A 27,511-nucleotide genomic window follows, 5' to 3' on the forward strand; every position below is an offset into this window, starting at 1 on the left:
GTTCATCAATGATTCATAAAACACAAGGTCAAACACCTGCCAAATGTGCCTGATAAGTACATTTGATGATGATTCATAAATGTGTGTGTTCATCAGAAAACTGTGCGTTTCCATTCATGGACAGCAGAGAGCAGGTGTGAAACTTTGAAAGTTAAATTCAGCCGACTCTGGTTCGCTTATAAAACATGTGTGTGTAGTGTACATACGTGAATCCATACAAACACACAACGTCCACAAAGAGAGGACTAAGGACCACAGCCAATCTACTAATGAAGCTGAACATTGACTGTCATCAGATACTCTCAGAGGAGATATGTGGACTTGTCAGTTTGTCTGTGTGGTGTGTATACATGTGAGTGTGTGTGTGTGTGTGTGTGTGTGTGTGTGTGTGTGTGTGCCTATGTATATATGGATATGAATGAGAAACTGTGTGCTGCATGGTGGCCAAGTTGATTAATTGCCATCAATGTGTGCAAAAAAGAAAATATATGTGTGAGAGAGAAGAATTTATGTTTAAGGTCTAATACTGTGTGTATGTGTGTGTGTGTGTGTGTGTGTGTGTGTGTGTGTGTGTGTGTGTGTGTGTGTGTGTGTGTGTGTGTGTGTGTGTGCAGTGTGCACTTTCAGGCACATGCGTTGTATGTGAGCCTGATTGTACGTGTTTAGTAAGTGTCTGTGTGCTGTCAGATACATGTCCCTGTGTGTATGTATGTGTGTGTGTGTGTGTGTGTGTGTGTGTGTGTGTGTGTGTGTGTGTGTGTCTGTGTGTGTGTGTGTGTGTGGCAGAGGAGTGATTCATGTCCACTGCTGGGCTGTAAACTATTCTGTGCACAATGCTGGCAGACAGCACATTCGTCAATATGAAAGATGTTGACATTACTGATCAAGGGCCAGACACGGGTAATAATGATATCGCTGTGCTGAGAGGGGCGGGATGGGGGAGGAGCGGGGGCTGCAGTGGGAGTGAAGGGAGAACTAGGGGGAGGAGGAGAGGGAGGGGTGGGTTGAGGGGGTCCCAGTAGGCCGCAGGGCCTGTCAGCCCATCACACACACACACACACGCACCTACACACCCACACACACACACACACACACACACCCACACACACACACACACACAGGGTTTCTTTTTCAAGAGCCCACACAAATTTGCATTATTTTGCGTGTATTGAATTTTCAGCCTGTTCCTTATTCTGATTTCAATAAGGCAACAAATCAATGGTGATTCGGGTCCTCCACCAGGGCCCTGCTCCGACTCTGACATTTCATCTCCTGCTTTCACCCCCTGTCACTCTCAGGCTTTACGCCAAATGGAGCAGACAGAGGGGAAAGAAACAGGGGACGAAAATCGAGGAAGAAACATGATGAAGGACTACACGATAGGGGAGAAGACTGGGAAGGGAGAGGAATGAAAGATATAAAGAAATAAAAAAAAAAAAGAAGGACAAAAATGAAGAAAGACAAAAAGAAAGAAAGAAGCTCGTGAGGAAGAGAAAGGGAAAGCGAGGGCTGATGAATGGTGGTGGAACCTGCAGTTGAAAGCGGCTGATTAGGAGTGACGGCCGAGTGTAAAGTTCCTGCCGCAGCCGTCGACGTTCCCACTGAGGGAGGATGTGGAGTGTCAGGTCTGCTTGATTATGAATATGCCAATGCTGCATGCCGTGAATCAAAGGCAAAGGAGGAGAAGGAGAGGGAAGAGAAGAGAAAGACAGAAAAAATAAAGGCAATACATTGAAAGAAAGGCGAGGCGTTGTGGGGAGAAAGGAAGTGAAATGTTTTCACATTTCTTTTGAATGTGGGTCGTGTATTTCATTGAGTGCTTTTAAGGCTCAGGAGCGTGTGCCTGGTTTGTCTGCTTTGCTCAACGAGGATCCATAACTCTTTCAAACATTAGGACCTCTAAAGCTGACATCAAGTCTCAGTATCAAGTCTGTCTGATAAGACAATTTGAGGGTTGAAACTACTCCATCCTGGCTCCATCTACCAGAGAATACCATTCTCATCTCTAACAACTCCTATGAAAAAGCTGAGCAATTTTGAGCTGTTCACGCACAACACAACTAGTTAATGAGACAAGCTAATATTATTAGGGTGAGGTTTCAAACAAATGATATGTTCACATTACCTGAATCCAAACACATTTAGAAACTTTGTTGCATGATCCATTTGGGTGACAGACAAAATAATATTTATTTTTGGATCATGACTTGTTTGTAACTCTAAAGCGGAAAATTATTTGATTTAAGTTGAGCAGTAAATGATTTACATATCATATCTAATAGATTAAATACATGAGGGATGCAAAGTAGAAGGCATCAGTCCCCATAAGACCTGTTTTTATGGATGTTAAACCCGGTTCATTAGGCCTCTGTTTGACAATGCTTTGTGTGAGAAATGTTCGACTAAAGGCACAAGAGGATAAACGGCTCCACATTTAGCTCTAAAGCAATTTTTCAAAGGTTTATAGCCCCCCTACTCCTTTGTATAGGAGAACCTCCAAACACACACACACACACACACACACACACACACACACACACACACACACACACACACACACACACATCCCAAAAACCCCCTTGTCTTCCCTCTGGGCAGTATGTGTGTGTCTGTGAACTTGCTTGTTGCTGTAGCGTCGCACTGGGACCAGCAGTTGATTGGCTATCTTCAGATGTCAGTAATGCTGTGAGGGCCTTAATTAGCAAGAAGCATTCTCAATTGTTGATCTTTATCGGGAACCAGATGTTTGGAGGGAGGAACTAACCCCTCGACTCCCCCCGACAGTGTCCCAAAGAGACTGTTACCCTTGCATTGATGTAAAGCAGCTCCCCTAAACATCACCCTTCACTCCACCCTCCACTCATCCCCCAATGCCCATTTGCAAAAGCCCTGCTTCTTTCTCCAAATAAGCAAACATATTCAGAGCTGTTGGCTGTATCTTGGTTGGAAATCTACACAAAAATACCTTTCATGTAAATCAGAAACGGGACACTTTTAGATAGAGGTAAAGAGGTAAGGATCAAACACTCAAGGTGAATCACCATGTAAGGATATTACAAAATCTTCAATACAAATACTAAGATGCAGTTTCTTTGTTTGTAAAGTGGTTCTTGGCCAGTAATGGACACCAGTTTAGTCAGTGTGTGATGGTGATGGTCTAAGACCATGCACATGCTGGGTGAGGTCAGTTATACACTTTTATTCAGCCCATAGTTTAACAAGGGGATGTTGTTGGTTTGGTAGAGATACAGGTAGAGGAACTTACCCAAGTCCTCTGATCTGGCAAACGAAACTGAGGGGCGGAGCAGAAGGAAAAGAGACAGCAGTCAAAACCAGGAAGTAATGTATGCATCAACAGTTTTTTATTGGACACATACTCATTGGTAGAGAGCAAATGATGGGTCTCGTTTTGATTAACTTTAATGATAAATGAGCTGCCTATTGGCCGAGTTACAGTGCTGGATTTATAGGAGGCTCTACTGGTTCCCAACACTTCCTGGTGTTCAATAAGCTCATTATAGCATGCTACAAATACAACTCTGGTCATGTAATCTAAGCCATCATTGCTAAGCAGTAAAGTTTCTTGCCAGGAAATAAAAAGCTGAATCACCAAAGGTAGAAAAAATTACAATCCCCTCAGTTTGCAACCTTTTTTCGAATATGTCTCAAGAGTGAGTCAGGTGACTGAAAACAAACCCCCTCAAAAGTATACAGAAGGGCCTCATGCCTGGTCTAGCTTAGACCCACCCAAGTGTGGTGTTTCTGGGAATGATTTGTGTGTCCAGACATCATAAAGTCATAAAGATGGCCTAAGCACTCTGTTAGTGTTTCTACTGATAGGACACCTCATTAAGGCATGTGGGACGGCCATGTGGCTGCTGCAGGCCGGGCCTGAGCAGCAGTCTGGACAGGGGACATAAATCAGACAAATGAAACAGCCTGTAAAAACCAGACCTGAAACGGCCAGAAAAGAGGGGAAAAAAATCATATGCCTGAGAAAGTGGTGTTTTCACTTTCCGATGGACCGTTCTCACCCGCAGGGGAAGATTGAACAAATGAACGTCGATGCAATACATCATAGACACATACACCCGCGTGCATGCACACACACTCACACACACATGCCTATCGAGTCTCTCGTTGGAAATACTGAACCCAGGGGCAGAAATCTTTGCTTTAAAAGCATATCAGTTTTTATAATGTAATCAAAGATATGTTATGGGAAGACTTGTCATCTGTTTTGAATCTGATGGCCAACAACTGGCTTAGCGGGCAGTGGCTTGGATAAGGCTGGAGCCACATACTAATCCTTATTCATCCAAATTGCTCAGTTAAGGAAAGCCATTCTGAACGATAGCTCATTATGCAAAGACTCATGAGATATCTTGAGGGGTCTATCATAATGCTGCTGTCCCATCTTTGGATAACGAAAACTAACACTGGACCTGTGTAAGTGATATCAGCAACGTTGCAAGTTGGATGCAATAATTCACAAAGATTCTAAAATCAAATGTGCAGGACAGACAAAGAGCAAACATCTGCATCGTCTATTTCTTCAAACTTGAGACAAATAAGATGAAAGTAATGACACCCCCCCCCCCCCCCCCCCCCCCCCCCCCCAAAAAAAAAGAAAAAAAGAAAAAAAAGAAAAAAAAAAGAAAAAAAAGAAATAATAACAACAGCAGACTTCAACTGTCAGAACATACCTGTGGATGGAAGAGAAATCCTGGAGCTGGCCGCATGTACTTGTCTTTCAGAGACTCAAACGGATCGCTCATTCTCCTCTTCTCAACCCTGCTAATAGTAGATTTCTGTCAGCTCTTAACGCATGCATGGAAACACATTTCTGCAGCATGACAACTTGTAAGATATTAAAATTACTGTAGAAACTCGATATGTTGGTTAATTAAGCTACTGGGAATAACAATACCTGTAGATGGGGTCCATGAAGAAAGGGGTTGGCCTGGCATGCTGCAAGGACGTGTCAGCTTTTGGGATCTCCACCACTGCTTTCTCCTCCTCATAACCCATGTTATTCTTTGTCTCCTCTTCTCTTGGATTGCAACCACGACCTCTTGTACCCAAGCTCAGATCCAGCGGTTGATCCTGACCACTGGAGTTGGTTGCCTCTGATTTGGAGGGGGCAAATGCAGCAGATTTCTCCTCCTTCCGCTTAGTAGTGAGGTCAAATGGTGACTCAGATGAAGATTTGCCCTGGGCCTTCTTGCAGTCTTCTGCTGGAGACTGTGGCTCACGCTTTAGGCCGGGAGGTCTGACGTCTCGATCTGGAAAAGGGTAAACTGGAGGAGAGAAAGCTGGGAAGAAAGGCAATGGGAACATAGAGGGGTAGGGCAGAGCGCCGACCTTCTTGTCCTGCAGGCCAGCCAGTCCTGTGGACCCAAAGTACTTCTCAGCAATGGAGGCAATGGCCTTAATAGAGTCATTTACAGCCCCTGTAACAGCTGTGTGCTCGTCCAGCGAGGATGGGATGAGGGCAGGACCCGGAAAGTCTTTAGCAGCACTGCCTCCAGTCAGGCTGGGGCTTTGAGGGCCTCCTTCACTGGCCTTTCTCTTTGGGCCTTTCCCATTTTCTCTAGAAGCCCCCCTTTCCCTTTCCCTCTCACTGTCCATGTCACTCTCCAGCTCTGAACCCGATGTGCTCTCCAAATCACTTCCGCTTGGTGTGCTGACATCATCCAGGTCGCTGCTCTCTGACTGGTCACTCTGCTTGTTCCGCTGCTTTGTGGAAGATGAAGAGCTCTGGGCATGGTGCTCTGAGCCTGGCATCTGGTTGCCAGGTAAACCACCATCTTTACGAAGTGCCTTGAGGAGCTCCCTGGACTCCTGAACCCCAGGGCTTGGGGGCAGCAGTGGACTCTTACTCAGGTCTCCACCAGGCGCAACAGATGCATGGGAAGCTTGTCTGACAGGAGAGGTGGCAGGAATAAGCTGAGGCCGGTGGTAGAGTCCAGTGGGGAAGAGGCCAGGGAAGCTGAATGGAAATGCTGGGGCAGCAGGGAAGGTAAGCCCGCCATGGTGGCGACTTGTCCCAAAGTAATCAGCCAGCCCAACGCTGCTGTGGCCCATTGCCAGAGAGGATTTGTCCAAGCTAGGGGCACCAGGGAGTGGCATACCCTGGGCAAACAATCCCCCTGCTGTGAAATGGTTTTTCCCTTCACAGAAGCGCCGGTGCTTGTTGAGGGAGGATGTGGTGCTGAACATCTGCCCACAGTCCTTGCATTTGATCTGCGTGCGGCAGTCAGCATGCATGCGTTTGTGGCGGCACAGGTTAGAGAACTGGGTGTAGGACTTGTGGCATACTTCGCCTGCATAGACATGGAGACAGATATGGGACGCATCAGTATGCAACACAACACACACACACACACACAGACAAACACAAAATAGCATCACATGACATGACAGCTCCGGTTAACACATTTCCGGATGACTCAGTCTTAGGCAGAGGAAATGCAGTACAATGATATCCTCATGTTCCCATCCATACCCTGATAATGGTTTTCTAGAAAAAAGGGAGGTGTGTTCAGATCCTGGCATTGTAAGGGAATAAGTTTGGTTGACGGTGTGAGTCATTTGCTGCCACTCATCACCTGCACATCAAACCAAATTCCCAGGCATCTCCAGCCCCATTGTCCTCCCAGGGACGCTCCCAGGGAGTCCATAAACAATCACACACAGGCAAACACACAGACATGCATGCGCATTCTTAAATATTCACATAACACAGAGTAGCTGAATAATACACACAAGCAGGCAGGCAGACATACAGATACACACAAACACACATTCTCAGCCGCATGCAGTACAATGGCTCTATTTTAAGTTTGTGAAGGAAGCTGAGTTGAATGAATCCTATCCTGCAGTCCGGTTCCCAGGGACAGGTCTCACGTCCTCTGCAGCCTCTCTTCCCTCTCTGGGCCTCCCCTGTCACCCCCTTAGCCCTATCACCTTGTCCCCACAGTTTGGTCCCTGTCGTTCCTTCCCACAGCTGACTACAGAGTGCCTGACTATAGCTCTGTCTGACCCTGAGAGATGTTCAGTGGAAACACCCAGCCCATGAGACAAAACCTCCACCACTGACATTATCTATCGCCATTATTAGCCTGTCAACATTATCAACAACCAATGGATGATTTGTTGAGTTTTAAAACCAGGATGATGGCTGATTACTTACTGTTTTCCCATGCTCCCTTATCTTGCCCTTCAAATAAAAGTCAAAAATGGAGTTTATGAAAGGGGGAAGATGTTCCTGGCGTCATCCTGCATAACAGAAGATTTTGCTCGATGTGCTCTACACTACAACTGATGTTTAAGAGACTTTGATCATCTGATAATATCAGAAAGCTGTTAGCTCTGGATGATTGATTTCACTCACATTGTTATGTGATTTTCAGTACGAGGATAAGGAAGTGGTTATGCTCACACTGTGATTACACTTTTGCATACTTTGGATGCCTTCCAGCCACAAGGTGCACAAGAGGCAATTTAAGGGGATTGAGAGGAAGAGCGGGCAAAAAAGTACTGTGGAAACACATTTAAATAAACATCCCAGAAGCACGCCAAATGTGAACGCTGAAGCCAAGAGGGAATGTAATCTTATTAAAAAGTCTATTCTAATGAATAGATGCAGAAAACTAAATTTAAATAAAGCGCATTTGCGGCTTGGCTTTGGCTGACACAATTAGGGCTGAAAGGTAGTTGTAAACATTTTGAAAACATCTGGGAAAATGGGAAGACTGCTTGATTCCTTTGATTACACACATGATTTTCCTCTCTTGAAGCTGTGCATGTGTCTTGCAAGAAAGAGGAAGACATTTGGAAACTAGAACTTTTTAGGTCATTTTGAGGAACCAACCTGAGCTGTACAGTAGACATTTCTATGGGACAGGTAAGTGTACTTGACAATTTGAATAGTACATTTGATGCACACTACTTGATTGTGTCACCCTCACAGTCATTTGCAAAAGTCAAAATGTTTTTTAAATCCTTACAGACTGTATAAAGGGGAAGATGCAACTATAACTTACACTTTGAATCTATATGTGTGTGTGCCAAAGAACAAGAAAAAGCTCTACACCATTAATCATGTAGTACTGACATTTAACAGCACCAGATGATACACTAAGTGTGAGATCTCTTTTTTATGATACACATGTATTCATCAGCTTTTGATAAACTGACAACAAAATATTCCAAACACATGCCTGAGAGGAGAGCGGTGGCGAAGTGTTTCCTAGCTGAGAGTCTAAATTAATAATCCAGCAGGCCTGAGTTCTTTCACAGCTCTGAGACACATAGATAAACATCCTTGACACATTGCGTGCACTAAAATACAAACAAAATCATGGTGTGCATTTAGTGCAACACTGTAAGAAACATGTAGCTGTGTTACAAGATGATTCACACAAACACACACACGGGACACACACGCACAGTCTTTTCCAGGTAGCCATCACGTTTGAGTGCAGCTATGGTTTTTTTTTTTTTTTTTTTCACACAGCCATTCGTTGTTTCTAAACCTGCATATTTTCTGCTGATTACAGCAAATGGACTCCTATTCAGAAGGAGCTGCACAGGGAAGAGGATCGGTACATGTGGTTGCTATTTGTGAGGAATGGTGCAGCATGAGGTGGAGGGAGAGGGGAGTCAAGAGGTCTGCAGTTGAGATGCAGTCAATCCGACCTATGAATATTACATATAAGTGTGTGTTTGTTTGACAAGGGGGTGTGTATTTGTGTGTGTTGGTCTGCGGGGTCAGTGAAAGAGAGGCGGGCCAAAGGGTGAAGGTCATAATGCTTAAGGGGAAGGAGATCAGATCTGCGGTGAGGTGAGGTGGCGAAACTGTGAAAGGTCAAAGTGTGTTCGGGTCTCATAGGAGTAAAGGTTTACTGACGAGCAGGAACACAAAAACAGTGTGTGTGTGTGTGCGTGTGTGTGTGTGTGAGAGAGAAAGCAGCTGAAAAAGAGAAAAGGTTGTTAACTGAGGCTCGAACAGTGGGTGACGCTGGATCACTATGAGAGGCAAGCAGGGTTAGACTGAGTCACATTACACGCTATCTTGAATGCTGTTCTGACCATATCAGCATAAAGCGAGAGAGCTGATGCAGATAAAATTCTGCCTTAAAAGAAATAGCTCTGCCAATCTAAACACAACTACAACATAATCCCACGTGTAATTCTTGTGTAACATTACATCATTGACTCTTGAGAAGGAGCTGAGGCAGGATAAAATGTATTTTTTTACATAACATCAGTTTTTCTCTTAAAGGCAAGTCACAAGCATTATGTTATTATTATAACGTACTGAGGAGACTTACATAGGTAGGGTCTTAGTGACTTACACATGAAGGGCTTGACACTGCTGTGGATGTGCTTATGCTGCTTGAGGCCCGAAGACGTAGCGAACGTCTTCCCGCAGTCAGAGCAGGCGTGGGCCCGTGCCCCGACGTGCTGCGAGCGGATGTGCCTCTGCAGGTTACTGGGGTCTGTGAACACCTGCTGGGGGAAGCAAGCACACAGACACTCGGGGGAGTTAGTATCGGCTTCTCGATAAAAGAAAATCTCTGATGAAATGCAGACACAGAGAGACAAAAGTACAACACATCCTCCAAAAGTCATCACTTTACCTTTGAGCAGTTTTCACATTCGTAGTGCTTGCCGCTGTCATGAGACATCTGATGCCGGATCAGGTTTGACTTCCAGTTGAAGGCCTTGGGACACTGGTCACACTTGTATTCCCTCTCTTCTGAGTGGGACAGAGTGTGGGCCTCCAGACTGAAGGGAAACAAAGAGTTAAACACACATTTGGCTTAAGAGCTGTGCCATGTGCCATATTGTTGTGTTGTTGACAGATTGGGTGCATGTTATTGAATGAACATCACAAGTTGGAGTGTGTCAGCTTTCCATATTCACCTCTGGACATCAGGAAAGACTTGGTCACACTCCTTGCACTCAAGTAGACCGTGGGACATGTGGAGGGGTCTCAAGTCTTGAGGTTCATGGGCCTTCAAGTCACCGTCCACTCCTAGGAACAATGAAAAAGGAAAGCAAGAAGAGTTAAATGCAGGATCGGTTTACAAATGTTAGGGTCTTTGAGGTTTTACGCCATTTGTATGTTAGATTTATGTTTCAATTTAAAAAAAAATCAAATAGCCTACCGCTTACATGTTAACTTCAAATTCAAGTCAAACGGGAACGACGTGTTTGGGTGTAACACTAAGCTGGAGAGTTGTGCAGTCTTGAGGTATGTGCGGTCTTTCAGAGCAATCTATTCCATTACATAGATCACATGGGGGAAAGGTAATGACTTGCATTGCCACAGGCTCTGGTCAATTACTGTGTCTGTGGTCCAGTCTCAGACAAATCAGACTTCATCCTATGGTTATACATATAACTTTGTGAAGTCTTGGACAAACAATGTGGGATAAGTACATTTTTACTGTGCAGCACAGGTCATTAAGGCACTTTACATCCTCTTTAACTCTCGGCCTGGATGAAATAAAATGCAATTCATGCATATTCTGCCGTCTCTTTTTTGTCCTCAGCACATTGTTGTCAGATCACTGGCTCCAGAAGGAGATAGGCTTTGATTTGTTTGTGTCATATTGTCTCTGTTCTCAGTACACATCCCTTATGTCACTCCCGAGTGCCCACGTAACAATGGTATGTAAATAACCCACCTATCTAAAAACAATAAAGTCAAACCTGGGTTAAGGAAGGAGGAGGGGGGCATCCCACACGGCTGCTTCTGGTGGTCCAACAGCTGGTTACGGGACTCAAAGTGCTGGTCACAGTCCTCACAGCGGTACTGCCTCTCCTCTGCAACAGACAAAGACAGACACACGTGAGCATTTTCTGCATTCGAGTGAATGGTGACAACTTGTCTGTTACTTTCTGTGTGAGTGCCTGTGTGGTGCTAACCATGAATATCAGGAGCCATGGTATCACATGAATACTCTTCAGCCTTCATGAAAAGCAGCAGCTCCTCACCGGGGAAAATCTCTCTGGTGACTTTGTAGAAAATCTGAAACACACACAGAGGCAATCATTTTTCATTAGAAAATGCAAACACAACTTTATGCATAAAGGTATTTTGGTATTTGGTATTTTTTAGTAAAGATTTTGCAATGTTTTTTTTTTTATTTTCATGTAGTGTATTTCTGCTTGTTGATCAAAGCTAAGCTATCGTTTTTTTTTTACTTGCGGTAGCTTTTTGGTGACACACATTGGCACAAAGACACACACGCATGCATGTACACACACACACACACACACACACACACACACACACACACACACACACACACACACACACACGGGGGGGGGGGGGATCTCCACATAAAAAAGCAGCCACACTAATTAAAGAGTTTTCAAATACAAAAAGAATGAAAACAGAATTAAAGCACAACCATTTTTGCTTTAAAATAAATAGCCGTACATTTTATACACACAGGCATACACACAAAAGAGAAGAGAAATTGTACTAACGCACTGAGCAACATGAGAATTTGTGAGATGAATGAAAGTGTCTAACTGTTATAACAGTTTGTCAGTGACACTACACACCTTATACCTACTACACGTCTTTCAAATCTTAAGTATGTCTTGCCTAAATATATCTATAGTACAGATTTCATTTTCTGAAATACACACAGGTGAAAACCTTCTGTCCCTACTAAAGCTGTGTGTTTGGAGGGTCAGTCAATCTGAAAGAGTCAGCTGAGAGACCCTGAGACTGTGGTGCTTCCCATGCACACACAATAGCCTTTCTCTGTAAAACAATCAGTCTTGGCGTTATTTTTGGCATGCTTTGGAGGCTTAACATATTACCTTCCTCTGCCGCATCGACATGACAATGACCATGTGGGAATTTATTAGAAATGCAATGAGGGGGGGGGGGGGTCTAGGATGGACAGCATTCCAAGGCTCCGTAGAGACTTACCATGAATATCATTGTAATAAGAAGACACCATGATTAATTCTATGCTATAATTGTTTTCTTTCATTGTTCATACTTCTGGGAAATAATAAGTAAGACAGTAGAGATTTTTTTTAAACCTTCACTGTGTCTCACTGAAGCACAGGAAGCTCCTGTACTCAGAGTCATTGGAGTAGAACTCATAGAAGTAGGACATAACTTTATATTCTTCCTATGTGCATTCAGAAACCACTGAGGTCCCAAGAGAGTTTAAAGTTCTGCTGTCTGCTTGAAGAACAATTCAGCAACAGCCACGCAGAGCCCCATTGTATCAATGAAAGAACAAAGGGGGCTGAATGTGGGGTTCCCAACAGGAGCTGACATGCCCCTCTCTAACCTCTATCTACACCACGGCGCTGAACTGCACAGAGCACAACATGCACACATCCACAAGCAGACACGCTCTTTCCTGCGTCCGTCACCTCTACAAGGCCACACAAATATTGTGATTTAGAAACAATCAGACAGCAGTTCAAACAGACATGTGAGTCTGCAGGGGATCCGCTCTTTGAGACTGATACCGAGGCTGAGGAGGGAGGCTCTTTGGACAGCTACCAGGGCGCGGACGAAGGCCTCGGAACATTAAAGTTAATGGACACTGTCAAAACCACTTTGTCCATAAATACAGGACTACAAGTTCATGGTGAAGTGCAAATTTGAGTCTGTAATTTTAGTATGTTTTACTGCAAACAGGAGACAATTAAGGAAAACATATTGAGGGAGCGGGGAAAGCAGGTGAGTCTTTCAAACTACAGCAGCAAAGAGCCACTGACCCTTGACCCCCTCATTCAGGGATCAATAAACGTTTCTGTAGCCCTGGTTCTCTGTAATTTCTGGCAGTAGTAGTTGTGTTAAGGGGGGGGGGGGGGGGGGGGGGGGGGGCGTTGAGGGGGAGCATAAGTGCGCACACAAGCAGGCACAGGAGGGTGCTTACCAATAAAAGGGGAATTCCCCCAAAAGCTCCACCTCTTCCCCCCACAGGGCCACCGCAGATAAACAGTGAAAACACACACAAACAAAAAAAAAAAGCAGAGACTCACGACGGAACAGCACACACAGGGTTCGATTGGTCACTCTGAGCATGACATGGTCACATTACAAACACACACTCACACACTGACCGACATCCCCCCCCCCTGCAAGTGTAACAGTGGCTTAAAATAACATGTGAGTCTGTAGATAAGATAGCAAGGGTGTCTGAGTTCACACTGAGAGAACCCTTCCCTGAAGCATCAAGGCTGTTTCTTATTCTAACTGCAAACACAACTGTTTGATTGTGAGACATGCGCTTGAGATTTTTGCGTCCAACTTTTACTGAATGCACATGCTTCGGTCTGCTCCGCATGGGATGTAGCAGAAGCAACGGAAACTTATTTTTGCAGTCTATGATTTAGCGGTTAATCATAATCGTATTCGTTTGTAATGTTTTCTGTCTTTGTTGACTTTAATTTATGGGGTTCCTATTGACCTCTCTTTCTCTCCCTCTCTGTCAAGTGTCCCAGCCATAAGAGGATAAGCGGCTATAATCGGACTACCTTGTTACCTTGACACCATTAGTCATTAGTATTGTAAACACAGTCACATTTTCCCCGGTAACACCCTGTTGGCCGGCTCCTTGCTCTCTCAGAGCTCATTGGACAGGTATGTCTTTGGCTCACACAATGCACTCTCAGTCTTGGCTGTGCTCTTTAGCGAAAACTTCAGGCCACTTTGCTGTCTCAAAACGGTGGAAAAGAAAGATGCGCCACAGCCACAATTTAAGTTCACACTTACACTTACGAATGTAGCTCCCTTTTTTTAATGAATTCCGTCCAAAAGAACCACAAAGTTGTGTCGAGTTTAAAAACAATCAGACACTGCGTTTTTTTATGCACGCTTGCTCAGCAGCAGAAGCACAACAGTAGACTTTTACTGCGGCCTCCCTGCAGCGATCGGTCATCAAACATCTATAGTACGGAATGGTCAGCACCAAAATTTGACTTCTAAAAAAAAAAAAACATTGTGTGACTTAGATGGCAATAAAGAGTTTGAGTGCACAATGGATCCAGAGAACTGGATGCATAATGCGAGCAGGCCAACATGGCTTTTTTCAGGAAAGGCTGAGTCAGCTCTAGAAAGTATATAAAGAAGCAAAAAGAAAGTGTTTTATTCCTCTGAGATGTTAAAAGGTTACATCCTCTATCTTGATTTAAAAACAAAAAAATCTCTTTTTTAAGAACTTCAAAAGCTCCCATTTGTTACCTCAATGAGTTCCCCTCAAGCTTTCCCCCCACAGTGTATTTACACAGTGAACGACTGTCAGTGTTTTGCTAATATGCCCCTCGGCCACTTCATCCCACTCAATACTGAGCGAGAATCAATAGAGCGAATGAGATTAACACTCATATCCGTCTGCACTGTCTTATGAAAGACTCTTCGGGGCCTCGTTTGGATGATGTTAATTACACTTTTAATCCATTTTGCTTTCAGTGGAATCAGCCGAGTGAGGAGCGCAGTTGAGGGTTTTCAGCAGCTAATTGCCCTAATTATCTGAACGACAAAACATGCTGATCAGGGAAGGATCTACGCGAGTAGCGCTCAGGCTGTGATGCATAGTGCATGAGGACATCTGAGAAAATCCATTGTGGCGCCGACGGTGAATGGCTTGCATTTGAACACACACTTTAATATCCAGAGTTTTATGTTAAAGGTCTTAAGAGAAATGTACAAGTTAGAGCATGTCGCATGACGTGCAGAATGAAGTGTGAGTCACAAACTGAACACCTGCCATCTCCTTCCTCTCTGGTCCTTCCTGTTGCTCTCCACTTTACAGTGTCAAACAAATAAAGCAGGACAAAACTGAGAGGTCATAGAAATAAAGTCTACTCTTGTTTAGTTTGGTTTAAATACATGAAGCTAATTTTGGAATAACCTTGCGCTCGTTAAATTTGAACCGTGACACAACTGTTTGGAGCCATTTAAGTCCCCCTGTTTTACCAAATTTCTTCACATTATAAAATCTGTACACATCTCACATTTAAATGTCAGATGTGTGAGATGATTGATTCTAACATTATAAACATTTTTGTGGCGACTCTCGTAAAGACTGTCTGACAAAAAAAAAAAAAAAGTTTCATTTTTTATCTCCCATGCCAATGTAGAAGGGCTGACTTTAAACAAACGCATAAGAGAAACAGAGAGGGAAAAGAGAAGTGGGATTAATTTCATCAGTAAGACAAAACAGGCTTTCTCTCTCGCCCTCTCTCTCTCTCTCTCTCTCTCTCTCTCTCTCTCTCTCTCTCTCTCTCTCTCTCTCTCTCTCTCTCTCTCTCTCTCTCTCTCTCTCTCTCTCTCTCTCTCTCTCTCTCTCTCTCTCTCCCTCTCTCCCGACTCACACATTTATTCCCCTCTAAACTCCCTCACCCTCCTGAGATTGCTCATAAAGTTTTATGATAAACAGAACTGGGTCAGAAATAAGAGCATGGAGGCCGGTTTAACTCTCACACTGGCAGGAATAAATTGGTGTTTGAAAAGAAGCAGGGCCCAATAACGACTGACACACCTGGAAATTGCTGTCATATGACATTGTCCTGACATAAATCATGCAACAAAGTCATCTCTGATGGGATCAGTTTAAATTTGGTTCTGAGGGAAGATTCAGCCAAGGAAAGAGTATGTAAGCCCGTTTTTAGCTCGGTCAGGCCCTTCTGAGAAAACCTGGTGATGCTACACGTTGTGCGGCGAGTGTGTAATGTGTGGTTTCAGGCTGGGTTTAGACTCAGCACTTCTCTGTGGCTGTAAAAACCTGCTGGAATCAGGTACTGTGTGTTTGAACATTTCCAGCTCGCAATGAGGAGCATGGGGAGCCATCTGAACCGCAATGAACAATTCACAGTCCTGCAGAGCACGCACACACACACACACACACACACACACACATGCACGCCACACGCACTACGAGCCAGTAAAGCTCACACATGCATACATGTAGAAACACAGGCAGCTACAGGTGTGTGCACACACTCCAAACACACGATGAAACACTTCACACACTCACAACAAGTCGTTGCACATAAAAGTCCGTGCACACATGGAGATGAACAGCTTTCATAATTTTGCAAATATATACGCACGCACACACACACACACACACACGCACGCGCACACACACACACACACACACACGCTCCATTCTCCTACACACACACACACACACACACACACACTATACAATAAACTGACAAGCAGCTTCACAAGACCACCCTCTTTAGTCCATTCATTTTCCACATACAGACAGGCATTGTGGGACACTCCAGTGTGTTTTCAAAAACACCAATGTTGGCCGGAAGGCTTAAAGACGGCACATTGTGCTCTGTTGTGACAGTGTGTAATACTTAACAATCGCCTCATCATAGCCATGTCCGTGACCTGTCGGAGCCTTACACAGCAACCCGAGCAGAACCACAGTGTTGACAGCAAGTCACACCTCGTGAAGAGGGCAGCTCGGGGAAGCTCTCCCTGCCTGTTTGTCTCTGTGTGTCTTTTCAAAGAGAGAGAGAGAGAGAGGGAAAGAAGCAATTCTGGAAAGACTCTTCTGCGGCTTTCCTATTAGGTTGTCTGTCTGCTTCTGCCTTCACAAGCCTGTTGCTTTAGCGAGAGCAAGATTGAAAGTCAGAGCACGAGATTTGTTTCTGAGCATCTCCGAGTTTGTAACTTTCAACATTTCCGGATGATATCAGCGCTAATGAAACTAAATGCAGCTTAATGGCAGGCAAATGTAGAGTTACATGGTTGCTACTGTATTTTAATCGGGTTTTTTTTGTTGCTGTTATTTAAAAGGGAGACACTCAACACGTACTCTGGATGGACCACCAGTGGGAAGTGATGACAAACATGCAGGCTGGATTATGTTTTTATATTTGGGTCAAGCCATGGTATTCTCCATACATGTGTCAAATAAAGTTGAGCCTGTTGTCTACTTGCTTTGCTGCACGTTTCTGTGTAAGAGGGTGCTTGGATTACTGAGGTGAACGGGCCCCCATGTGTGCACGCACTTTTCTGCACAGCCAGGTGAGCAGCAAAAGGACTGTGACATTCCTGGCATGTCTACGAGTTTATATCGCAAGCGTGACCGGGAAGTGTGCGGAACTATCATCTCGGTGGGCCGCCTCTGATCCTGCCCTGTGGTCCTCGCACGGCAGAAGCCGGAGCACAATTATAGAAAGAAAACACACACCGATAGAAAGGAGGCTCTGCAGTGCAGCGAGGAGGAGATATGCGTTTGTGTGAGTGAAATAAAGGCAGGGTGGGCCAGCCGCTCGTGGGACTATCTGACTTGGATCACTATAACACCTTTTAACACCACAGCACGCAAACAGGACAGACATCTTAAAATACAGGGAAGACTTCTGGCATTGACAAAAGCATTTTAACAGATCTGAATGATTCTCAGTTCCACTTGATCCAGACAGCCAGATTTAGATACATCATCGTGTGGGAGTTCAAAATCAAGTCATGCACATGTTTTCTCTCTCTGTCCCTGTTTTTTTTTTTTCTTGTCTTCAGATCATATTCGTCTTGTATTTTGGGGAGGTTGTTTCTGCCAGGTGGTCTGCGAGTGTCTCCACGTACCTGATCATCTATCTGGCACGCTGTCAGGTTGTGCTGCTTGGCCGCAGGGGCAAACTGGATGTACTTCAGCCAGCTCCCGATATCTGGCTTACTGGCATCCACACAGAATTTTACATGGCCTGACCCGTCCAAGATCTGCAAGGAGGAGAGAGAGAGAGAGAGAGAGAGAGAGAGAGAGAGAGAGAGAGAGAGAGAGAGAGAGCGAGAGAGAGATATCAGACTTTGATCAGCATCAGTCCAGGTTACTGTGTCAAAACACTGACTAACCACATACCTCCCACATGTCAGGAGCTGGTCTGTGGTGCATTACATACAAAAGAACACATAGACACACAGGCGCAAGCACGCACACACACACACACACACACACACACACACACACACACACACACACACACACACACACACACACACACACACACACACAGTAGAAGAAAAGTGTATGTCTTCCAAAATGTCTTTTGTTGTGTAAAATTATTTTGAGCATTCTTTTCCTTCTTTTCTAAAACCTATAATTAGAGGGTAGCTTTAATAAAACCTTAAATAAAAACAACAAATGCAATAAAAAAGAGCAAATATAAAAAACTATATATATAGTTTCTATTCATGAGGGGGCTTTCATTAAATTCTGTGATTTCCATTATAAGTAAAAAAAAAAGATTTTCAGCAACATGATTCAGTGTATTTAAAGTTTTTGATTTTTTTATTATTATTATTTATTTATTTTTAAAAAGCAATACTGACATATTTATTTTTCCCCCTAAATAAATAGATAAATTAATAAAAGTCGTTGCCAAATTAAACTCGATTGAAATAGAATTCATTTCAGGATTGAATTCGTTTTTGTTAATGTCTGTTCATCGAAAAAAAAAAAAAAAAGGAAACTGCATCGATTTTACTAGTTTGGTTTAAAAATTGCAATCACAAATAAAGAAAAAAAACGAAAAAAAAAAGTGAAACCTTCAATTAAATTAAAAACCAAGTTAACGATTGTTTGACTATATATCCCATGAATCATCAGCGCTCGATAACATCTGGAGAAGGAAATGACAATAAAAAACAACGAAGTGACTTATTATGCAAATTAAAAACGTTGAACTTGTATCGCTTGTACTCAACATTTTTACCCTTTCCCCTCCAAACGAACAGTAAACGCTGTAGTTGTAGTAACGTGCTGATATTTATTATGCTGCAGCGGTAAACTTTACTGCGAAACAAATCAATTGCAGGAAACCGCGAGTGATAAGAAATATGAAGCCGGAGCCGATTGTTGTGATGCAAAGCGGACTCGCTCTCTAGCTCAGGGTCACAAATGTGTCGTTTCTGCTTTTGTATGAGCGGCCACTGAATAAATATTTACTTTGCATAAAACCCTTTGTCTGTGGTAGCTCTGCATCTACACATTCACCCTGCAAAAGTACTCAAGTAGCCTTTCATGGATTTTAGTTTTCAGACTTCGTTTACAGCGAACTGAACAATGGGATTATTATTTTCTCCATACAAACACTTTAACAAAACTAACGTTGGTGTTTATCTGTAAAGTGTTTTTAATCTCTTACCGTTAAGACTTCGGCATGCGGCAGATTAACCTCTTAGAATAAGAAATGCGTTTTTAGTACCGATGAAAAGTGGTGAAAAATAAAAAATAAAACTTTTTTGTATAAAAAATGTGATCGATAAAACTCGACCGCATTAAAAAATGAACAACAACACAAATAGTCTATGACACGCTTTCCAGATTTGGTCATTAAAACGAACCAGTGTTCTGTTGTTGTTTTCGGTGCCGGTGTCTCTTCAGGTCTCCAAGCCGCTGGACGAGTCTACTTCTCTCCGGAGCGACTGTCCTTCAGACGCCGCGCGCTTGGTTACAAAAAAAAAAAAGATAAAAAAAAAAAAAGTAGATCCTCTCCCGCTATATTATCTCACAGACACCGCTGACTGTAGATGTCCTCTCACTGTCTCCCAGACATCGCTACTGGGAACTAAATCACCTCCGGAACATCAACTTGCTCTCAACTTTTCAGTGTGTGCGCTTCGCTGTGCTCGTCCGCTCCTCTCTTGTCACCCCTCCTGTCCTGACGCACCCAGGTGTCCTCTGGTAGCCATTCAACTTTTCATTTTTCTCTTCCTCTCCCCCCTCCTCAGCCACTCGGGATGTGTCGTCTAGATGATAGCAGGGAGAGATTCAGGGGGGGGGGGTTGGCTTCAAGCATCGCCCCCTACTTTAAACGCGTCCTGGACTCGCTTCTCTTTTTTACGCATTGTCTCATACACAAGGATCCATCGCGTCCATCCCTGGCGCACAGAGCACGGGACTGTCCTTGCCCCTGTCCCCCGGTCGGAAGCGACTCCTCTCCGCAGTAAATTTTAAAGTGACAGGGGCCCAGGGTTGGAAAGGGTGAGCGGGGTCAGGGAGAGGTCGGGACGGGGCTTCTAACGGGATGAACTAGGCAGCACACTTTAATGAAGCAACATAAGCATCAAAGCGCGCGCTATTATCCACGTGTCCCTCAACTTTTCACAACTCGCTGCAGCAGTTCATGGAGCGTTTTATGACGTTATTAACAGAAGATTCAAACCTTTTTTCTATTGTCCCCCTTTTCTTTTAATATGGATAGAATTAACGCAAAGCAATGCCATATAACAAAACAAAAATAAAATAAAATAAAAACACCTTGCTCTATCTGTAGGCATGTAACAGCAAAGTGTTCCTCCAGGGGACCTTTAAGAAACTCCAACAGGACCATTGAAAGTCCATCAGCCACCATTTGGGAAACACTGACCTAATCACCTGCTACTCTCTGGCTTACACCAAACGCTGCATGGCGTGAGTTGTGCGCTCTCCTTTCCAAAATATCTCTGCTCATCAGCTCACAAAATCAGCAGTGCGCCTTTTTAATAAAATCATGTTCAATCAGAGAGAGAGAGAGAATAGACTCTTCAAGACAGACACACGCGAATAAATGACTGAGCGTGCACTTTGTCCACAGCTCTTGTCATTGTGCACCTGCTTCCCACAGAGTTAAAGAGGAGAAAATACAATGTTGATTCGTTTTCATTTCTTGGTAGTTTAAACCACAACCTAATGCTGTGAATAAACAGACACGGGAATAGAATAATAAAGAAAAGTCCTGATTGTCGGACAGCGCAGTTTATTAGGCAGCTCATAAAGCTGCAGAGGACAGAGCTTTGGCTGATGAGAGCAGATGATGATGGATAACGCCTCGCGCTGTGACATTGACCTTCCATCCTAGATAATGCCTATTGTTTGACGAAATCGCGGAGCAAATGTGCAGGAAGGACAGGAAAAATCATGTGTAAATAAGGCAGGACCCCGCCACCGATTCCCATCGTCTCGCGCTCCTTGAGAACCGAGGAGGGACCCCGGTCCGCCCGGTCATTGATTTCCTGCCTCCCCCTCGACTTGTCCATTGTTGGAAGCCTTTTTAATTTAGCCATAAATTGGGAAAGCTCAAGCCGAATGAGCTGTTCTATTTTCTTCCTGTCAGGATGAGGGATTTGTTTTATGATGCATTGTGTATTAAATACTAGTAATCTGGGAAAGTGATTGCTTCACGGCCTCTCCGGCTCTGATCGAGGATCCTGATAGAGAGAGGGGCCAACGCTCTTTTCTGAAAAGGAGGAAATGTCTGAAAAGAGGAGGATAAACACGCGGGGTTTGTGGTATCACAGGGGTAAATTGGGTTAACAGTAAAAGGACACTCTTAGCCTGGCAAAGTGAGGAGAGTATGTAGTACTTCCCCCTGTCAGGAGAGGGCGCGCTCTTCTGGACTGAACTTTTGACATATCTCTGAATATTTCAGATGAAAAAAGGACAGTAAGATGGCGATAGGCATTTGAGGATGGAATTACATAACAATATAAAATAACATAATGTGCATTTGGAAACTTTGTGCATGTGACTTAAAGGTGGGCTAAATTCAATGTTTACAAATCACCCTACAAATTGAATCAGATGCAGTTTTCTAAGTGCTTCGAGTTTCTCATTTTGCCAGGATGAGTAAACTGACCTCCTTCCAGCCACAAAGGAAGCAAGATGAAGAATATTTAAAAAAAAAAAAATCTTCTTCATGGGGACCACGTGCGGACCTTTATTAATTTCATGAACTTCATGTTGAAAGTTCTGCAGTTTACATCTCACTCTGTAACAGTCTGCTCTATCAGCCAGCTTTGACACTCATTGTATGAAGGGGGGGGGTCATTTCTTTCTCATCTGTGTGAATTGCGGCACAAAACCTCCACATTAAAGCGTCACATTGCGAGATGGAGACATGAAAGATTCAGCTGTATGACTTTGAATATATAATCACCTGAACGAGCGCACATAAATGTACTAAAAAAGACCGATGGGGCTGAATATAAAACACTTGTTCATTTGTTAATAAGCCGCGAGAGTGATTTGCAAGGCAGGCTACAGATCTAATATTTGTTTATTCCCCCCCTCCCCCTCTCAATGCACGTAAACATATTGTGATGTGCTGAGATGAAAAAGATGCGTTTTATCTGAATTATGCCATGCCTTTGTCAGAGTGATTTGGACATTGCTGCAAAATAGCGGTGTGGAAAAGCTGTTTATCAACAAATTACAAACCAAACACTCGCAGGCTTCAGGGTATGTTAGTTCGACTATATCATGGCACACAGCATTTCATACTTATTTAAAGGGGCTCTTAAAACATACAGCATGCGAGTATAATGTAGAGTGTCGAGGCTTTAAAGCGCTGTGAAATTCTTGAAAGGAGGATAAATTGCTTAAATGGGGCCATGCTTATTTTGCTTGCGGCTTTCTTGTTTGTTTAAGGAGTGAAGTCACGCAAAAAGCAATTCACAAATGAAAGAAGAGAATTTTTATGATCAAAAAGCTTCATATTTTACTTGATCTGAGGTTCAGCTTCACGCCTGTAACGCTGGCTCGCGCTTTTTTTTTTTAAATCATTTGAATAACTTTGTAGTAAGAATTGTGAGGTTTAAAAAAAAAAAAAAAAAAAAAGTGATTTGGATTTTGCTGCTCCATCAACAAGCCACGAAAAGTCATATCGGAACGGCCATAGAAGAGGGGGGGGGGATTCCCGCGTGGGTTGCAAACTGTGTCCAGCAGTCCCCGCGCGCTGCAGAGCCAGAGCGAGCGTCTGTGCTGCTGCATCCGAGGGGCCACATGGAAACAGTGTGTCGGCCTGTGTGCTGCATTCCAACACATCCTCCAGGAGAGCGAAAAGCAAAGAAAAAAAAAAGTAGAGGAGAGAAAGAAAATATCGCAGCCAAACCCACATAAAATAGTTCCACCATTCAGTGCGAGACCGCCCATTGACACCGGCGAAAAGCTGCATTAAGTCTCCATCATGCCTCTGTATACACACAGCCCCCCCTGCGCATTTTATTTTGCCTAAATGTGGGTCGATTCAATCAAGTTGTAAAACCTCATTCAAAGCTCAAACGACCGGTTATCCTGCAGTTTGCACAGCACTCTGCAACTTTTACTTACAATAAAAAAAAACCCATCAGCTAAGAGTAGTGCACAATTAATTGCTTGTGCGTGCAACTTTAAGTCCTCATATTAGAGGATGGTGTCCACACATCCCGATTAGCATTAAAACAGAGCAGCGGAAATGAAAGGGGAACATGTAAATACAAAATTTCCCCAGCTTTGGAAGTAGGCCCGTTGTGAGCGGCGTGTTAATCTCCACCTCAGTAATTTGGTTGTGCGGGAGAAGACAGAAGCCCTGCTGCTGTGCCCTGCACTTCATAAATCACTGCTTTATGTGGACAAGGTCAGCGCCAACCCCCTCCACCTCCACCTCGATCCCCTCGTCCTCCACTGGCTGGCCCCTCCGCCATGTTTACCCCTCCGCCCAGGGGCTCTCAGGACCAGAGCAGCTCACTTCTAATTACTTTGGATTATTTTCATTTGCCGGGGGTCAGCCAGGCATTCCGACAGAGAAAGAAAGAGAGAGGGATGATTTCTTGACAAATGCCGGTGCCTGTGAGGAGCAGGCCAGGCCTGTTTGCTGAATTAGCACTTTTTTCTTTGAGCCCTCACTGTGATTGTTTTTGACAGCTTGTTGCGCTGACATTGCATACATGGATATATTAACAAATCCCTTACTTGATTTATCTAAACAATCATAATTGTATCTGTTTAAAGACCTTTGTCGGGATAGGATTTAATTTGTATCATGTATCATGTATAAAAAAGGCAGTTTCATAGACACAAGTCAATATGTGAGCAATAGGGCATCACACTGAATGAGTTAAAAACATGTTCACCTGAACTGCAGACCAATAAAGACTACATAAACACTGAAGAACATTAAAAAGGTTACAGTTATGCTTATGGCATCCCCACAAAATATGCCACACAACTCCTGACATTTTAAGCATGGAGAATGTGGTTAGAAAAAAAAAAACACCAAACTACATACATGTGAAAATGATGGATATATCCGTGCAATAAATGTGATATTTAATGGTTTAAAAATGTCAACGACATATTGTTTCTTGTGCTGACAGCAGTTGACAAAAGGCTAGAACCAGGCATGCTTAGAGGATTTTTAGGTCAAGAGAAATCTACTTCTAACAATCAATTGATCATCAGGTGGTAAAAGTCAAAACATGAAGATTATGCAACATTAAAAAGTCAATTTAATATTTGGTGTTGAACAGTTTTGTGTTCTGTTCAGAGGGGCAGGGCCTGTAGTGTGGTTCTAGGGAGTCTGGGGGTCTTTGAAAAGGTGTGGGGAGGGGGTGGGGGTAGCTGAGCATGGAGGTGGCAATGATGTACAGAAAGTAGTACAGGCTGTGGTAATTGCAGACACTTCCTCTGCAGAGCCACTGCATACAGGGTCACACTGTATGTGGGCCACGGGGTGCGATAAAGCTGCACAGGGGTCAAGAGTCACGTTTTCCAAGCATAAATTCAGCGGGCACGCAGCTCCTATACGCACAGGACAGGCTGGAAACTTAAACAACCCTTTCTGGTCCGCTCCAGCTCAGCACAGAAAGTGAGGAAGGGGGGTGGTGGTGGTTGGGGGGGTAATTAGAGCATGTTGCCAGTGGCCGCAGGGCGAACAAATCGGCTCATAGATATCATCTTTAAAAGAGCTTTTTTTTTATGTACGAGAGGAACTGAACACGGCACTTCAGATGTTCACATTCATTACCTTTATTGAGCTCTCTTCTCACGTTTAAAGTCAGCATCACGCCAATCTGCTTTTCATATAGTGTGTCCAATTGGAAGGCTAATATTTTAATGTTGGGGGGATATCAGCCAGACGGAAGACTTGTTCAGTGTTATCAGAGAAAATGCTGCCCTGTCAGGTATAATATATCCTGAAGCCAGCATGGAAAGATAATCTTAACTGAAGGGAAACCGATATATTTTTTAAAGAATGAGAACATAGAGTTGTTTGCACACTATCGAAATTCAGAAAATATGGTCATTGCTGTTCTTTTTAGTGTGACATCTACAACTTACCTTACAATACAACTGCAACCACTACAGTCCTATTCTGCATTTAATAAGCATAAGTGTTTTTATTCTGCCAAATTAAAAAAAAATTAATGCTTTAATGTGTTCACTCAGTTGATAAAACATAAAGCATAAAAAGTAGTGATGGGCGTTTCTCAAGCAGGGAGAAACGGGTCAATTCTGCAATGTGAGAACGTGAGAAAGGTTCTTGAGTAAGTGCAAAGCATAAACAGGTTGTAGAAGTGTGTTGAGTATGTCCATTGTGTTAAAAATATACACACACACACACACACACACACACACACACACACACACACACACATACACACACATGCACAGACAAATGGAGCCAAACACGCACAGGTATTTGTTCCGCACACGTCCGCTCAGTGTATGTGGGCATGATTAAAGTCATAATTAACTCGGAAAACAACAAATCAGTTGCATCAGCCCTAAAGAGAAGCCGAGGCGAGCGGCTCACACATAACACAGGGACACGGAGTGGCTCCCATTAAAGGCTTCACTGGCTTTCAGTAGCATCAAAGAGGCCCCTGAGTTAGGCTGGGATTATATTTAAACCAGGAGCGTGTTGCTCTGCTGAGTACAGGGCACATGCCGATGCCGCTGCCAGTGCGCCGTGCTTCTGGCTTTCAGACCAACGCTCTCATTAAAATGTGGTTTGGGCACTGTTTCCTACAGGAACACACACATGCATGGACACACAGGAAAACAAATAAAACGCAACAACAAAACAAAAAATGTCTTCTCAATGGGGACTTTCTCGATAGATTCATGGTAATAGTAGAGGATTTTTGGACACTTTAGGAGCTATGTGATACATTAAACTTTCAGTAAAATATGTTTACCCTTCAGTCATTTATCCTACACGAGTTGTTTATTCTCGATTTACAGGTGAAATAAAAGTGTTGTCAGTTAATTTCCAAACGTGAGGATTTTTTTCCTGATATAACCTGCATCACAATGCAGAATCCCAGATTCCATTTAAGGACATATTTGTGGAAAATAACCTGATAACACAGCAATCGTACTGTTTTGCTGGGTTTCCATTGTACAACTTTGAAACTCACTTTTTTTTTTTTTTTAAAAGAGCATGTAGGATAATTAATTTGGAAAAACACATTTGAAGGTGCTGGTGTTGGTAAAGAACGTATTCTTCATCCGTGGTGCACACAGGTAGGTACAGAGAAGAACACATCAAGTACTCCATCTAAAGTTCCCCATGCGTGTGTGTGTGGAGATCTGTGAAAGCCTCTATCCTCAGACAATGCAATCTCACTTGGCACATTTCAGCAGTCAGACTTGATATGAACCATCAGATATGTGCGTCAATACTCCCAAGGTTTATTCAATTCCAAACCAATCATTCTGGTGTCATACACTTTTGGGTTAATATTCCAACTGTGAGGCCCTGGGCTAGGTGAAGATAAATCAGCTTTTATGATGAGTTGTTATGGTTTTTACGGCACTGGGTTTGTGAGGGACTGATTTGGGGATCAATCACCTGCAGGTGTCTGCTGGTGGGGGGGGAGGGGGGTGCTGTGAGGATCGATTGAGGATCTAGTGCTGGGGCGATGGAATGAAGGTGTGTTTGTGTGCGTATTAGGTGTGTATGAGTTTACGGGGGTGGGGGGGAGAGAGAGAGAGACAAAGTGATGAAGGTGTGAGTGCCGCAGAGACAGAGAGGGGATATATCTGGAAGGCTGCAGCAGTGATGAAGGGCTGCTGAACTATGACCAGACCACCATTCTTATCCAAGGCCCCTCCCTCCCTCCTCTCTCAATCCACTTCTTTATCTCGATGGCACTTTGTAAAATGTCATTGTCACGCAACATTTAACAAAGACAAAAGCTGGAGATGACCGGCCTGACGGAGCACGCAGCTAGTGTGCTGAGTATCCCGCAGATAACAGCTTTGCATGTTTTCCACTGGGAGAGGCCGGCCATTGTGGGTGCAAAACATTACCATGGCACACAAACAAGTGTGCACATCTGTGCGCGCACATGGCACGAACAGACATCAACACGGAGACACATTAGTTGCGCTGAAGTTTGTCAGTTTCTTTCTCTCCTTCTCTCCCTGGATATGCTGTTTATACACATTTAACATCTCGCCTGCCTGTCAGATGGCTTGCTTCCTTCGCGCTGTCAGCGGAGTCCGGCTGAAACAAAAGAGGCGTAGAGCGAGGCCTGTGCTTTCTGAATCAGAGGAAGTTGGTGCTGATTACGCTGCCCCCTGAAGAAGCATTCCGATCCTGTGAACCCGCACGCTGGCTTGCCAACCCCAAACCATGCAGCAAAACACTGAGAGAGTAAACCTCACACAGCCCCACCCTGGATGCCCTCCGCCATCTCCGGGACAAGCATCTGCCTCTCTTTCTTTCCTCTGCTTTCCTTGTT

General features: G+C 43.9%; 1 protein-coding gene across 11 annotated transcripts in view; it reads right to left on the reverse strand.

The window, feature by feature from the left end:
- The window catches only part of mecom (MDS1 and EVI1 complex locus), a 128,799-nt gene that overhangs the window by 8,314 nt on the left and 92,974 nt on the right, over positions 1–27,511 (reverse strand). Inside the window, exons 3-11 of one of the 11 annotated variants that reach the window (XM_079353523.1) lie at positions 17,609–17,743; positions 10,942–11,044; positions 10,726–10,839; positions 9,934–10,045; positions 9,648–9,795; positions 9,363–9,516; positions 4,931–6,326; positions 4,707–4,794; positions 3,266–3,292 (exon numbers count right to left, since the gene is read on the reverse strand). In XM_079353523.1, the coding sequence (XP_079209649.1) occupies positions 3,266–3,292; positions 4,707–4,794; positions 4,931–6,326; positions 9,363–9,516; positions 9,648–9,795; positions 9,934–10,045; positions 10,726–10,839; positions 10,942–11,044; positions 17,609–17,743 (2,277 nt within the window). Of the gene's footprint in view, positions 1–3,265; positions 3,293–4,706; positions 4,798–4,930; positions 6,327–9,338; positions 9,520–9,647; positions 9,796–9,933; positions 10,046–10,725; positions 10,840–10,941; positions 11,045–17,608; positions 17,744–27,511 lie in introns of all 11 variants that reach the window. The other 10 variants (XM_079353520.1, XM_079353517.1, XM_079353519.1 and 7 more) reach the window with 10 other exon arrangements.

This window comes from Symphodus melops (genome assembly GCF_947650265.1).
Source record: "Symphodus melops genome assembly, chromosome: 10".
NCBI lineage: Eukaryota > Metazoa > Chordata > Actinopteri > Labriformes > Labridae > Symphodus > Symphodus melops.